We start from the raw sequence: 14,646 nt of genomic DNA, 5'->3' as shown, positions 1-14,646 counted from the left end.
GCCTTGAGCAACCGGCAGAATGATCCCTCCAGTATAACCATGAAATGCTGTGATGTCACAGACCAATTAACAGATGACTGTACTACTGTACTTCAGGATCAACACTGAGCCAAAGACTAAAGGTCAAAGCTCTGAAACCGGGAAGAAGTGTCTTTGGGTAATAGCAAAGGGAAAACATATTTGTTTGTAAAGAAGGATTTCTGGATGAGGCGGTCCACTTGTGTTGCTGAAACAAATTCCTAAGGAACTTTCAAGAAACAGCTAGGTGAGAGTTTCAGATCAACATGCCACTACCAAGCAAATGAGCAAGAAAACCCTCTTTTCCCTTTTGACCTTCTATTTATTTTTATGTTTTAATGCTTTAGCTGCTGTTGTCTCCTGAGAAATTAAGCATTTTCTGCTAGGAGGAGAAGTGATGTTACAATTTATTTTCCCTTTTATTTGAAGGAGATCCTAGAATAAGGAAAAGAGTGAGTTCAACTGTACTTTCTTTCCTCTATTTATTCTGTACTTGTTCTGTGTAAAGTACATGCATTTTAATGCTGAATTATTTCTGTTATAAAAGTGCTAATATTTGCTAAAACAAAAACTTTTTTTCTTGCTCCCAAAAGGAATGGACCAACAGCCAGCCCCAAGGGCTTTTCCAGAATGTGTTGGCACATGTTTCCATTGTCAAATGGAAAGCTCCAGCTAAGCAGTTGAAACAGACTTTTGGAAAGAGAGATGTTCACTGAGATGAAACAAAATCTTTGTCTCTGCCTAAGCTACATTCTGATTAGGCAGCCGAGCAAATAATTATTAAAACATCTTTAAATGATCATTGACTCATCCTTGTACACTTCACATGATTTCAAAATTATGGAACATTTCAAACCAGGCTGTGAATCAGCACACAGAACAGGATTTGTTCTGAATTCTCTACAGACAAGGATTTATTTCATACACATACAGTGTGTTCATCTTATTATATTCTGGCTGAAGGACTGAGATTGGTGTTAAGTGAAAAGAAAACAATAAAAATACAGAGGAAGCAAATTCTCACAGATCACGCAGTGCTTTGTGTTCTTTCCTTTGTATGAATTCTTAAATGGTAGGGCACACGTTTCTTAAAATTACAAAATCATGTTTAAATTGTTAAAGTGAAATGGCACATATCAGCATATCAACTTTAAATTGTTAATTAAATACAGCTTTCGGACTATTCTGTGCTATGACACAGACAACGTGTCCATAAATAGATAAAAAGCACCTCCTAACCTTCAAAACTTCAAAACTTCCATTACTAAATATCAAACCTATCTAGAATACTCCAGCAGCTGTACCAACAAATGGAAGTTGCTCTTACCTCAGAGAACCTCTGTACATCCTGGGTCAGGGTACCCACTCTGCTCCAATTAAAATGGTTGAGGAATTTAATCACAGCTGGATTCACTGCATTGTCTGATGGGACTGTCCGAAAGAAGTTGGGATACTTTTTCTTGTCAGCAAGAACTGGTGTTGTTGCCGCAAAGGAAAGCTGAAAGATAAAAAAATAAGTCATTGTTTATTGAGAATTCATTAAACATCTTATGACAGTTTCTGCATTTGTTAGTGCCGCATATTAAATTCCCTTTCAAACAGAATTTCTGACAATATTATATGATTTACATGTAAGAAGCACGATTTTTTTCCCCACAACTTGAAATTCAGAAGTGTTGTTACTCTAGGTTCATAAAAACCAAGGATTTGATCATTATGTTATGATACATTGCTAGCATTATCCACGAAAGCCACATTTAAACTAATCATTACTTTCAATTTAGAAAGACGCAGTTGTAAAAAGTTTAGTTTTCTATGCACTGCATTTGAAATTTTATATGTTACAAACGAGGCTGAGTGCCAGTTATGGCCTTCCAATTCATTGAGACAAAAATCCTTTCAACAGGCATACTGCAAGAGCACAGGAAGGTAGTTCTAAAATACTAACCATTGCTTACACTGGACTACTATATACACAGAGTTTATAAAGATTCAGATATTTGAAGTTTTGATGGGCTAGATTAGTTTATGCTGCTCACAAAGAGAGGCAGTAATAAATCATGTCCTGGATAATATAATATAACAGAATCCAATTAAATATATTTAGAATCTTATTTTAAGCATCAAGGTTGTGGGGAGAGTTTAGGATTTCCATAATTACTTTAACATTCAATTGTTCATCCTGAAATGACTGTTATGTGTTAAATTGCACATTTTACACTTTTACAAAGAATGACAAACAAACATTTTATCATGTATGTGGAATAGTACTACAATTAGTTCTTAAATCTGTAACATACTGTATGTGGGCATTGGTGGAATTTTAAAGTGTGTCCATGTGATTCGTATTCTTCATTTATACAAAAGAGCACCTGTGTACCTAAAATATTAAATTCCTGAATTACTGTATGTAGTGTATTTACAAAGAAAACTGAATCAAAGTAACCATTAAAAATTCAGATTCGGGAGCTACAAAAGAATGGATAGAAAAAAAATATCTATTTAAGATTACCAGGAACAACTAGAGCTATTGCATTCATCATTCTTTGAACTTTGAATTTCCACATTTCTTTGAGTTCAAGAGATCAAAATAGGTATCTACTGTAAAGGTTCTGTATTCACCTACTGTAAATTAAGGTCTTGTCTGGTCTTTTTTAACTGAGAGAGCATTGCACTAAAGCTTCTGTGTTTTGTATAGATATATAAATATTTAATATATGTATAGTAAGTTAATGCAAGTGTGCCACACATATAAAAAAGACATGTTTCTTTGGCAGGTTTAGAATGTTGAATGGTAGGTATCAAGTGAGGTTAAGAGATTCTTTTTATTAGTGAAATTACTGATTTCTCTAGTAATACTAGTTCACCTTTTTATGAGGGGCAGAAGCTGTAAAATCAACCTGGGATTTTTTTAATGGGCCTGTCATTCTGTTTTCCCCAAAACATGACACATAAACTGTTCAGATAAATATAAAAACTGGGTTTGTCAATTCAGTACTGTACATTTTATTTGATTCACAAAATAAATAACAGCAGTACTGCATATTTTTCATTATGCAACAATACATTTTTCATTATGTCTGATAAAGATTGTTCTCTTTTTCACAGGGTATAGTAGAATTATTATTAAATATTAACTAGTAGTGTGTACTGTACTACATGTGCACTATACAATGTTCCATTACCGAGTGGTTTCCATTGGTCCTTTCAGAAGGTGAGTAAAACTTCCAATTAAGAATCACTGTTGCAGTTCATTGCTTCTTTTGGAAAACCATACCACTGTGTAAAAGGGAAAGATCTAAATCAAATAACTAAGAAACACTGAAACAGTGTGTAAATACGCTGACATTTTTTCAGGATACTACTGCTTTGTGTTTCGAACATAAATCTTATGTTATAAAGGAAAATTAGATTTAAATGAAAGGTTATAAAAAGAGTAATTAATGGTTCTGACACACCCTATCAACAGTGCATTCAATATCAGCACATCTTAATTTTACCCTAGAAACATTTCACTTCTTTTTCTTTGGGAGGAAGGAGGAGAGCTTCCCATGCTTTAAACCAAATGTCTTCTTGTACTGTACATAGTGATATTTTATAGAATTGTTTGCAGGACTGTTTGGCGTAATTCATTTTGTATTTGAAAGAGACAGTAGCAACAGTGAGAACAAGATGTGGTGCAGCAGAATTGTAACACTGCAGAATGCTGGCACAGTAGAAGGAGAAGCTGGGGGATGTAGATTTATTCCTTTTTAAATCCTGTTAGTTGTACTTAGTTGCTGTTCAGAGCAGAAACCATATGGTTTGAATCCAGCTTCCTTAAGCTTTAATCTCCTCTTATGACCAGTTGGAATTATTATTATATTATTAAATTATTTCTAGACAAAATATACTAATTTACTGGTATAATTCATGGTCTATGTCATTTAATTCTGCAGGATAAAGATCAAGGCAATTAAGATAATTCATAACCTACCTTATAACTGTTTTGTTAATAAATCCTGCCATCAGGGGCTTTTATACTGCAACTGATCTTGAAGTATACTGTAATACCTTCATTTTCCATACCCTTAATTTTCAACAAAAATGTCTGCCTACTTTACTGCATGTTTCGGTTTTTGGTTGGATAGCATTCTGATTTTTGGTTACATAGTATTTTTAAGATACTGATTGTAACTGGATGATAAACAAGACTGACAGTCATTTTTAAGGATGAAGGAGTGGCTGGCAAATAACATACAGGGATTATGTTTATCAGACCAGGGTGGTTAAGGAATATATGAATATGTAGTCATCTTATGTATTGAATGATCCAACTGGTTCTGAGGCTGCCTCAGTAATCCTACACAATCAAAACCAGCAGCTTTTTCCTATTCTAAAAAAAGTGCTTAAACTGAAACGCACAATGTGCAATACAGACAAGTTATTGCTTGTGCTTTTAAAAATCATTCTGTCAAAACACAATTGTTTTGCAAGAAAATGGTGGTGGCAGCACAGTCAGAAGTGCATCCGCACAATTCTTGAGTTCTGGGTTCGATTCCAGGCCGATTCGAGACCTGGGACACAGGATGTGTGGTGTTTTAACATTTTCTCTTTGCGTGAATTTCTCTGGGTATTCTGGTTTCATTCCCATATTCCGAAGACCCACCGGCTAAGTTAATTGGCGTCTTTAAATTATTCTTGTGTGTGTGCCCCCTGTGATGTAGTTGTGTGCTCTCCAAGTGTATCCTGCCGTGTGTACTGGGATAGACTCTGGCTTCCCATGACCCTCATTATGATAAAGCAGCTCTAGGTAATGGATTTTTTTCAGTTATAAAATGGTGCCAAGAATCTTTCATGGTTGTGAAAAACATGGTTCATATTGCCAAGCTAGCCATTATCTACTGTCTCATCTACTCTTTACCTTAGTTGTAGGTATGCTTATATATAATATACTGCATATACTGAAACATCTGGATTTTAAAAATATTTTCAACAGCTTAGTTTGTTATTTCTTTATGGTCACATATTTTAGTTTGGTTGTCTTTACCAAAACCCCTGTGGAATGTAATGTTACAGAACCTGTTGCTATTACTCATCAAAGGAACATTAACATGATGTTTCTCTGATTAGCTAAGGGAATTGAACACTAAAAGGATTAGTATCATCCATTTTTTATCATCCACTTCTCTAACTAATGGCATACATGCCATTATCTTACTACAGTAGAATCCCAAGTTCCTTTTGAGATCAAGTGCAACAACTTTGCACCAGGTGTTTTAATCTGCTTATACTAAACGAGAACAGAAATTGGATTCTGTATATTCTTTGTGGGAGTTGGGCTGGGAATTTAGTTTGTGATCAGTATGTGTAAATCCTTGTGTTTCAATAGGACACATTTCACTCCACCACAGCTTTTGATATACAGTGCAGCAAAACAGCAAGAGATTCTGGATACACAGTGAGGATAACTTCTAGTAGATCCTCCAGATACTAGGTGGTGCAGTTGTTAAAGAAATGCACTTGTTGGGTGTATTTTCCTCATTCAAATCTCAGTTCCACCACTGAATGAAAGTTGTTATTCTGAGCACGTTCCTTATCCTCTTTGTGCACAGTCCTTCAGATCAGACAAGGTCTTGTGAATGACTCTGTGCTACCCGTGGATACACGGATCATTACCTAGTTTCTGTAAATGGCTTGCACAAGGACATGATGTGCATGTATAATTTCATACACTGAAAAACAAAGGTAACTCTGATATCCACTTAAAAATGAAAACATAAATGCATACACCTTATACCGTATAGAGCATGTGATTCTCTTGCTAAAAGTATGAAAACAAATCACATCTTTTGTATATGTGAGGGTAACATTATTGGTAGCCCAGTTGATGTAGATTTAATCAACGCAATCACCTTGTGCTGAGGCTTACAACCTGCTTTGTTCCGTGACTTGAAAAACAGTCTGAATAAGTGCAGCTGCTCCGAAATCTTTGCTTCATCTTATTGATTTTTCAGCAAAAGTTTCCAAGCAGATGTGCAGCCCTTTCTGTCCAGCTGATGTGTGTGGTATTGTTATTATCGAGGAAATGTTAACAGCTGCACTTGTAGCAAGGTCATTGTTCATCACTATCCTTTCAAAAATGCAATTTCACACGTAAAAGAGTGACTACAAGGACTAGGGTTGGAACTGAAACACATATCATCAGACTTCATAGCTTACAGGAACAAATTCTGTTCTAAATATTAATAGCTTATTAATTAAGAGAGAGATAAGCAGACAGTGAAATATTTATTTGTGCTGGCAGATCATCAACCTCTGTGCTACTGAAAAAGGCATTAGCAGTAGGCCACCATGAATACTTTATGAAACTTTATTGGCAGTCAGGTGCTTCCCACATGGAAGACTGTCAGGTAGAACAGCGGTGAAACACACCTCATCCGATCAATCTGTTTCTCACAGTATTTCCACCCTGATGTGGGCAAAGAGTTTCCAACAGGAAGCTTTGCCAGTTTTAATTGTGACCTCCAGCTGAGAAGAAACCAGGTGGGCGCCATCCTTCAGTCATTTCCTGGTGTCAGAGTTAATTAAAATGGAAATTATTATTGGTCTGATGGTATTGGACATGTGTCTCTGATTACAAGTCTTTCTCTGTGTTAGAATCACCCAGCATCCCTCCTTTGTGTCATTTTCTTATTTCTTACGTTTTATATTATATGTACATTAAGTTAAAGTAAATTAGTAATCTAATAATATTGCAAGAACGCAAGACTTTTAAGTAGGGGAAAGAAATGATTCAAATTCAAACCCTTTTTGAATTTTGTCACAATTACAGTAACAATTACATGCAGTGGACAATTTAAATGAACACAGCCCCAGTGAAGGATTGGGGATCCATGGAGATTTAGCATCCCTGAGATGTATTATTTAAGAGACTTTAAGAGATTATTTAAGATGTATTAATACACAGAGTCTAGAATTAGTGAAAGAGGCACAAATCTATTCCAAGTGTATTTGGAACTGAGAACAGGAGGTACTTTTTTACCCAAAGGGTTGTGGGAGTGTGCAACAAGCCGCCCAGCCATGTTGTTGTTGGCTATAATGGTTTGTCTGGATGTATGTTTTACACTGTCATGCAGTACCTCAGATTCACTCAAGAAATGGCTGATGATTTTCTCAGATCAATTAACTAGTAAAAAATCAGCAATTTACTATCAAGCAGATTGAATGGGCAGAATGGCCTCTTCATTGTAACCCTTCTTAAGTAATAATATAAGTTCCTTCCAGAGACTGTTCATAAATGCCATTATTTTTTAAGCAAAATATGGTTCCAGGCTGTGTGGTAATTGCTTATATTACTTCACACAGTGCTCTTGACATACAGATTCCAGAGTTGTAGAACACTCACCTAAAAGTCAAAGGTTGTTTTGCCAGTTGATATGAAATAGTGTGTGGTTTGGTTCACTTGGCAGTAAACCTCAATGTTGTATAACGAGGATGAGGATGAGCATGAGGATGCTGGTCAAACAAAATTCACTGCGTTCATACAACTTAGACTATCTGTTTGAATTACAGTATTTGAATCCCATCGAGGATATTCATATTTTGAACTCAATAAAAGAAAACTGTAAAAGGGAATTGAGTATCATAATTCATAAGCATCAAGTATACATTTTCTTTTGCTTCTCTTTCCCTGTACTTTTGGCATAGAACACCACTGTAACAGCTGAACCCGTTTGTGACATATTTTATAAAAACAAGCTAACTTGAATGGTGTTTAAAATTTCATTTTTAACACTGAAACTGCAAGAGCTCTTACTTGCATGGCTACCCAATGAACATGTATTTACTGTAGTTGTATTTGTTTTTCCTGATACTGCAACACGGACAGATATTTTTCAGGATTTCTTGACTTTTTGTTCTTCACTAACTATTTAAATCCTAACACCCAACTAGAAATGCACATACAATACATCTGGAAACTAATCACCTCTGAGAAGACAATGGAACGGCATTGTCTTGACATTTAAGATATTACTTTGAGCCTAAATAAAGAACCCAGGCAGACCACTAAGATGGAGTTTTACAGTATATACTGTATTCATACTGTTCATGCAAACGCACTCACTTTTACACTGCACAGTATTTGGTTTTCTGGATAATAACAAAAACCTCTGTGTACATGTGGCATACCTTATCTTATTTAGGTGTGGAAATTATCCATAAACCTTTTAAGGCTTTCTAGATAGCAGCCAGTCAGGCTGTCAGAAGCTCAAAAAAATAATGCTGGCAAGTTAAAAGATGACTTGATACTTCTGTAACCTGGCAGTCAAATATGCACAGGGAGAAGACCAAATGAAGAATGCATGAAATCCCAAGTTACTGAATATACAAATCTCTATTATAACAAAATGATTGCAATCAGGTGAAAAATCTCCTTCAAAAATTGACCAATTGCGAGCATCTAAAAATAGCTTATCTGAGCTAGATTTCCCCAATTTTAATGTTTCTTGGTGATGTACAGTAGGTGTAATTATTCCTGTTCATCACAGAGTGTTTATAACAACACAGTTAAACTCCTGCTGTGAAATTTTAAGCCAATGAAAGATACAGGCAAGGTTAAATTAATAGTTTTATGGATTGAAAAACAGTATCCCTTCCAATTAATAATTTATGCAAAGCTTCTGCTGAAAACTGTGCAGCTTTGTTCCAATCTAAAAACAGTATCTATAAGTGGGAACAAATTTAAATATTGATTACAGTATATACTGGAGCTATAGTATTCTTCAACATCCTGTTTCATTTATCTTTAATGAGTCCAAAAACATTACATTTGTTTCAATAAAAAGAAACTGTATTTGTTTCCGGTTTTTTGTTTACAACTCAAATTTGATTTAATATGCAAAGAAGTACTGACTGAAAAATTCATCATACAGTATATTGAAAGATTTTGGCATTAGGTGGTCTTTAATGCTTTTTCCATTATTACAGTATATTAAGAAGATAGCATCTTATGAATTTAAATAACTGTTTTGTCAACAGTTAACAGGAATTTTATACAACAGGCTGGATAGAATATTATACATAGTAACTATGTTTATTTAGTATATGTGAATCAGGTCCCCTTTTGCATTGTAAGGAAACATGATTTAAGTACGCAAAATCATCAGATGCATTTTTAGTTTAATAAATCTAACCATTTGGAATCCTTAATAATCAACAGTGCAACACAAACCATAGGACACATGTTAAATACTATAGGGAAGTGCATATCACAGAACATGGGGCATTTCTTTACAAAAAGGCTTGTGGCTTTCAGGAAATGGACCGAAGAGTTATTTGGATCAATTCGCTGGTAGCAACCAAACAATGCACTGTAGGTGGATGAATTAACCTCATCTGATTTGAAAACTCACTGGTCTCAATGCTATGACATCAAAGTGATTTTATATTGACCAGGACAATTATTTAAGTTTATTCAATAGTACTAACTTGTTCTGGAGTTTGACATTGGCATGAGTTTTAATCACGCAGAAAATATTAATGGAAAGAAATTGGTCAGTGTCCTGACTGCTTAATGTGCCATTGTGGAGTGTGTCCTTTAATTACTAGGTAATTAGGCTACCCCATTGTTTTAGAAATTTAATTTTATAATATGCTGTTTGCATTTGTAATAATGTCACTCTGGAATTTATTTTGCATAATAATAAATGTTACTGAGCCTGTTGTGAAAAGAGATGAGTGACTTCCACAGCTATGAGGTACTGTAGTGTAACATTGGCCCAAGACAATTCTTGACATGACTGTAGCCTCTTGTTTAGGTGTCACTCATCTTTCGCACATCATTATTAGCTTTTCATTAGTCTTGCTAGCTTCAAGACCAAGGAAAGTTTGTGTAAGAAAGACAGCTCTGACATGCCCAATTGTTTGTTGTCTAACTTGTTTTATTATGATAAAAATAGAACTCAAAAGTCCTTTTGTAATGTAATGCCAGGAAAGGTATGTTTGAAAACTAAACTTTAGAATCTTTGAAAGTTAATTAAAAAAAAATATTTTTAAATATCTATGCCTGTGCTCTGAATGTGATTAATTTGAACTGATATCCAAACATCTCATATGTTTGTCCTTATAATGTATACAGTATCTCTGAAGCTTTAACAGTTTGAAGTTAGGAATTAGTTGTTATCCAGGTTGTCTTTAGGTATCCTATAAATGCCACACTAATGCAGAAATAGATGGAACTAGTCTCCTTTTACTCTTAAGTTCACTGATCATGGAGGAAGGAGTCAATAGACAATTTTTCATTTTCATTAGACTCTGACATCCAATCAGAGTGATTAAGTCATCTCTCAATGAACTATTGACAACAGTAATGACCTGTTTCTTTTTAACAAAACCAACTGTGGCCTGTAATGTGCTTTACTATTTTCTTTTGAATTCTTCAAGAAGGAAAAGGTGACAAATATATAAGTACCTTTATTTAATTTATTGTTACTTTATTTAGTTTATAATTCAGCTTGTGTAGTCATTTAACTAAAAAATACATGGAAATTCATACTGAAAGTGTATAAGCATCTTAAAAATGTGTACAGTTTGTATACATAGCAGAACTTATTTTGTCTTATGTTATCCTTGGGCAGCACAGTGCCACAGTAGCTAACATTGCTGTCTCACAGTGCTGGAGCCCTGGGTTCAATGCTGGACACTGAGAGTAGAGCAGAGAGAGTAAAGTAGTTTATTGCCATACAGTATGTAAACGTACTGTGCATTGGAATTCTTAATGGCACTGATCTCTCAAGACATACACAGTACAACAAACAACACCACACAATGTAGACAGTACATTACAAACACAATAATAAGAACAGGAGCAATAAATATATTGTGGGACAATAAATACATACTGTAGTAGTGAGAAGAAAAAGCACATGGCAGACCATGCAAGAAGTGCATAGTGCAGATGTGAATTGAGTCTGAGGCACTGCAGTTAGCTGTTGAAGATGCATACTGCAGTGGGATAGAAGCTGCTCTTGGGTCTAGTGGTTTTTGCTTTAATAGTGCAGTACCTCTTGCCAGAGCACAGGGAGGAGGACAGTTTGTGGTCGGGATCCTACCACCTGCTACCTGGGTGCTACTGTACCTGCATGAAATTTGTGTGTTCTCCCTGGGTTTGTGTGAATTTCTGCACTTGATCTGTTTATGACTAGACCACTGAAAGGGGGAGGGTGATACCTACTGCACGTGGAATGATACCTGCTGGGTGGTACCTACTTGGTCATTCAATCGCCTGGGAGGTGCAGCAGGTACCACCCGGGACATTGCAATCAAACATCCTCACCCTGATGATGCTCATTCAATGGTCTGATTACAACCACTTTGGCTGGTTTTCTTCGGGTGCTCCAGTTTCCTTCCATAGTCCATAGACATACAGGTAGGTTGGCATCTGGGAACAATTGGCCCTGGTGTGAGTGTGTTTGTGTCTGTGTGACTGTCCTGTGATGGACTGATGTCCCGTCCAGGGTGTACCCTGCCATGTGCCTGTCACTTGCTGAGATTTGCTCCGTCTCCACCGAGAACCTGAAAACGGATAAAGTGGAAAGAAAATGGATGGATGTTACTCTCTATTTGGGGGGCAAAGGTATTGTTTTATTTTAATGGTCATCAAGTCTGCAGCACCACCCAAGCCCAAGCCAGTTAACAATCTCAGTTTCTATAGACAGTCCAATTGATGTTCTGATATCTGAATAAAGTAGAAAAGCCTTTAACATTGAGAATCTAGTACCCTAAAATGCTTGAAAATTCTGAGACTCTGTTTACAGCTTCTGAGGTTCCAAGTTCTGCTTGTGTTAAGATATATACATGTTGCAAGATGCTGCTAGAATTCAAACACGCATTTTCCTAACCTTTCGGCCACTCATATTCATATCTGTTTTTATCTGACCAGAGAAAAACAGGTTGTCTCCTTTGCAAGAATGCCAGATATTGTGATAAATTATGTGTTGCCAAGAACATTCACAATCTACAAAGAAAAAAAATACGACTAAAGGTTCTGTACAATGTACTAGTCATTCAAAGTACATCAGTCCTGAGAGAGAGACTACTGAGACCAGACAAGGAATTTCAGAGTGTGCTACAGTAGGTCAATCTTGAAACAGCTGCTCCCTGCCTTTTTTCACTGGTCTCAATAACATACAGCTGTATTTGATTAGTCATGCAAAGATGAGTCAATCGAGTACATCTAAGAAGCGCACCTTTTGCATTGCAGATCTTTAGGATATTGAGAAGGTTCTGCTCAGCTAATGATGGCAGCGGCCTCTGAAACATGTGCACCCAAGCGGATTATTTTTAAATCCATTCCATACAACAGCCTGAGAGTGAGTCACATGCTAACTAGAAAGAGAGAGAGTGGTAATGTGGTAATGTTGAAGGAGTTCTCTTTGCAACCTTCTCTGTTATTCAGGAATCCCTGAAAATTCGACTGTATCAGGATTTATTAACTTATGTCCAAGCATCTCAAAGCTCTTTTGTTCAATTGTGATTATTTACAGTTATTAACCTTAATAATAATGCTGTGTATGACATCATCAGCAAAGACAGCTACAAAACGTGCAGTGCACATTTTACCTTTATTGAGGTGTGTCTGTATTTTCTCAACTGGCATGTGTCTTTCTAACTGAATGTGGTTGTATGTTATTGAAACAGTTCAAAGTTAACCGTTTTAAAAATCAGTAGTTTTCTGCCGCATCAACTGTGTTTTTTTATTAAAAGTAAGCAAATAATTCGAATTTAATATCTACATTTAAACTGTACTTTAATTTTTCATAATACTGCTTTAATAAAGTTTACATTAAAAATGATGCAAATAATAGGACTAAAGCATGAAAGGTATAATTTTCAAATAGTAAAGCTCATTCCAAATATGTACAAGTACTGTTTTCTAAATAACCTTTTGTTTTTCTATGTAATGATTCTAAATCTTAACATTTTTTTTAATTGAGCATTTATAATGTTTGCCTACTTTATTGCTCAATAACCAAGAATGACATTTGTATGTGTTCTTTGTTTCCTGATTATGCAAGTGATTATCTCAATTAGGTCATTAAGAACAGAGATGGAAGCAACATTCCACAAATGGCATTATGCACCACTGGCTTATCAGTACAGACTATTGTTTAAGATTTATATCATACAGGAAAATGGTCCAGAATTGTCTTGGCTATCTTTGAAAATGATACCAAATTTCATTTTTATTACAGAGTCATTTTTACAAGAGTTGGTGTACTCTAGAATGTAAGAAATAAAGAAGGACAGTTTCGAGAAAATGGAATGCATGCTGTATTCTGCATATTAACATACTGTATAATATCAGATCTATTAAAACTCTCTTTTCAAGGTTTTTAATAAAGTTAATAATTTAATGTTCAGAAAGAAATGGGAGTTTTAAGTGTGGGATGCACAGACCTCATAAACGCACATAGAGTATATAGTATTCTTAATTTTACAACATTACAAAGAACTAGTATATAATTTTACAGGATATCCAACTAAAGACAGGAGAGAAAAAAACGCTGCACTAATTAAGTCAGTTAATATTCCTTCGGAACTCATTGAACAGGGCCTTCCTTGCAAACCTTATCAGATATTATTGTTAACAATGCCTTACAGTGCTACCCAGTGATTTAAACAGGAGACAAGTTCATTCAATATTCAAGAGAGGCATTTGGCACACAGTTTGATATCTCAGCATGCTCTGCTGGAGAGCAAGAAAATTGTTCTTATAAGAGGAAAAACTGCAGGTACTCATTAAAATAGTGTGGCATTGATAAGAGTATGGAAAGGCAGGGAAAATACCATATTGAGCAATGGAAACAAATACTGAATGACAAAAATGTAATAATGCATTCATCTATTTACCACACAAGAGTCAATAATTTCTAAATATACAACTGAATGAGAATATATAGTAACAGCAATAATGTTTATTCTAAACAGAAAACACATTACACAGAAAACACAGTAATATGATTTGCAAATGTGACGGGCTTCTGAAAAATACATACAATATTGTTGCATGAAACCATACGATTAACAAAAATGTGACCAAAGATTACCTAGAGAATGAAAAGAAACAGTTTAAAACTATTTTAACACAAAATACTTAAGGAATGTTTAGTTTCTTCTAAATGTTTATGCAGGGATGAATCAGGAAACCTACTGTAAATGCTAAGAGGAAAGGATTCAGCAATGCCAATTCGAAATTGTCTCAGCATGTGAGAAAATAAGCTGAGCAATACCCAGTCATACAACAACAACTTGACATTCCACATTTGAGCATGACAGACGAAAAATAAAAAAAAAATAGATAAGATTAACAGATTATGGATGAAGTCAGTTTCTTTTTGATATCCTCAAAATTGAATGATTATAATAAAGATGATGAGGTGTGATACAGTATTTAGAGATACAGTATTTAGAGACAATAAACTGTATCTCTTGTGGAATGTGGAATGATATAAGGATTTATATGGGGCGGAGCAGTGGCTCTGCGGCTAGGGATCTGTGCCTGTGGCTGGAAGGTTCCTGGTTCAAATCCTGCAGCTGGCAGATGAATCCTACTCTGTTGGGCCCCTGAGCCTTAACCCTGACTGC

General features: G+C 35.4%; 1 protein-coding gene across 1 annotated transcript in view; it reads right to left on the bottom strand.

Moving 5' to 3' along the window:
- Positions 1-14,646, bottom strand: part of gabbr2 (gamma-aminobutyric acid (GABA) B receptor, 2) — a 341,200-nt gene that overhangs the window by 150,898 nt on the left and 175,656 nt on the right. Inside the window, exon 3 of the mRNA XM_088601719.1 lies at positions 1,346-1,516. Within this exon, the coding sequence (XP_088457845.1) occupies positions 1,346-1,516 (171 nt within the window). The remainder of the gene's footprint in view (positions 1-1,345; positions 1,517-14,646) is intronic.

This window comes from Lepisosteus platostomus, chromosome 12, assembly GCF_059453375.1.
Source record: "Lepisosteus platostomus isolate fLepPlt1 chromosome 12, fLepPlt1.hap1, whole genome shotgun sequence".
In the NCBI taxonomy this organism is placed as follows: Eukaryota; Metazoa; Chordata; class Actinopteri; order Semionotiformes; family Lepisosteidae; genus Lepisosteus; species Lepisosteus platostomus.
The sequence above is the reverse complement of the archived record's forward strand: the minus strand, read 5'-3'. Positions and strand labels throughout refer to the sequence as shown.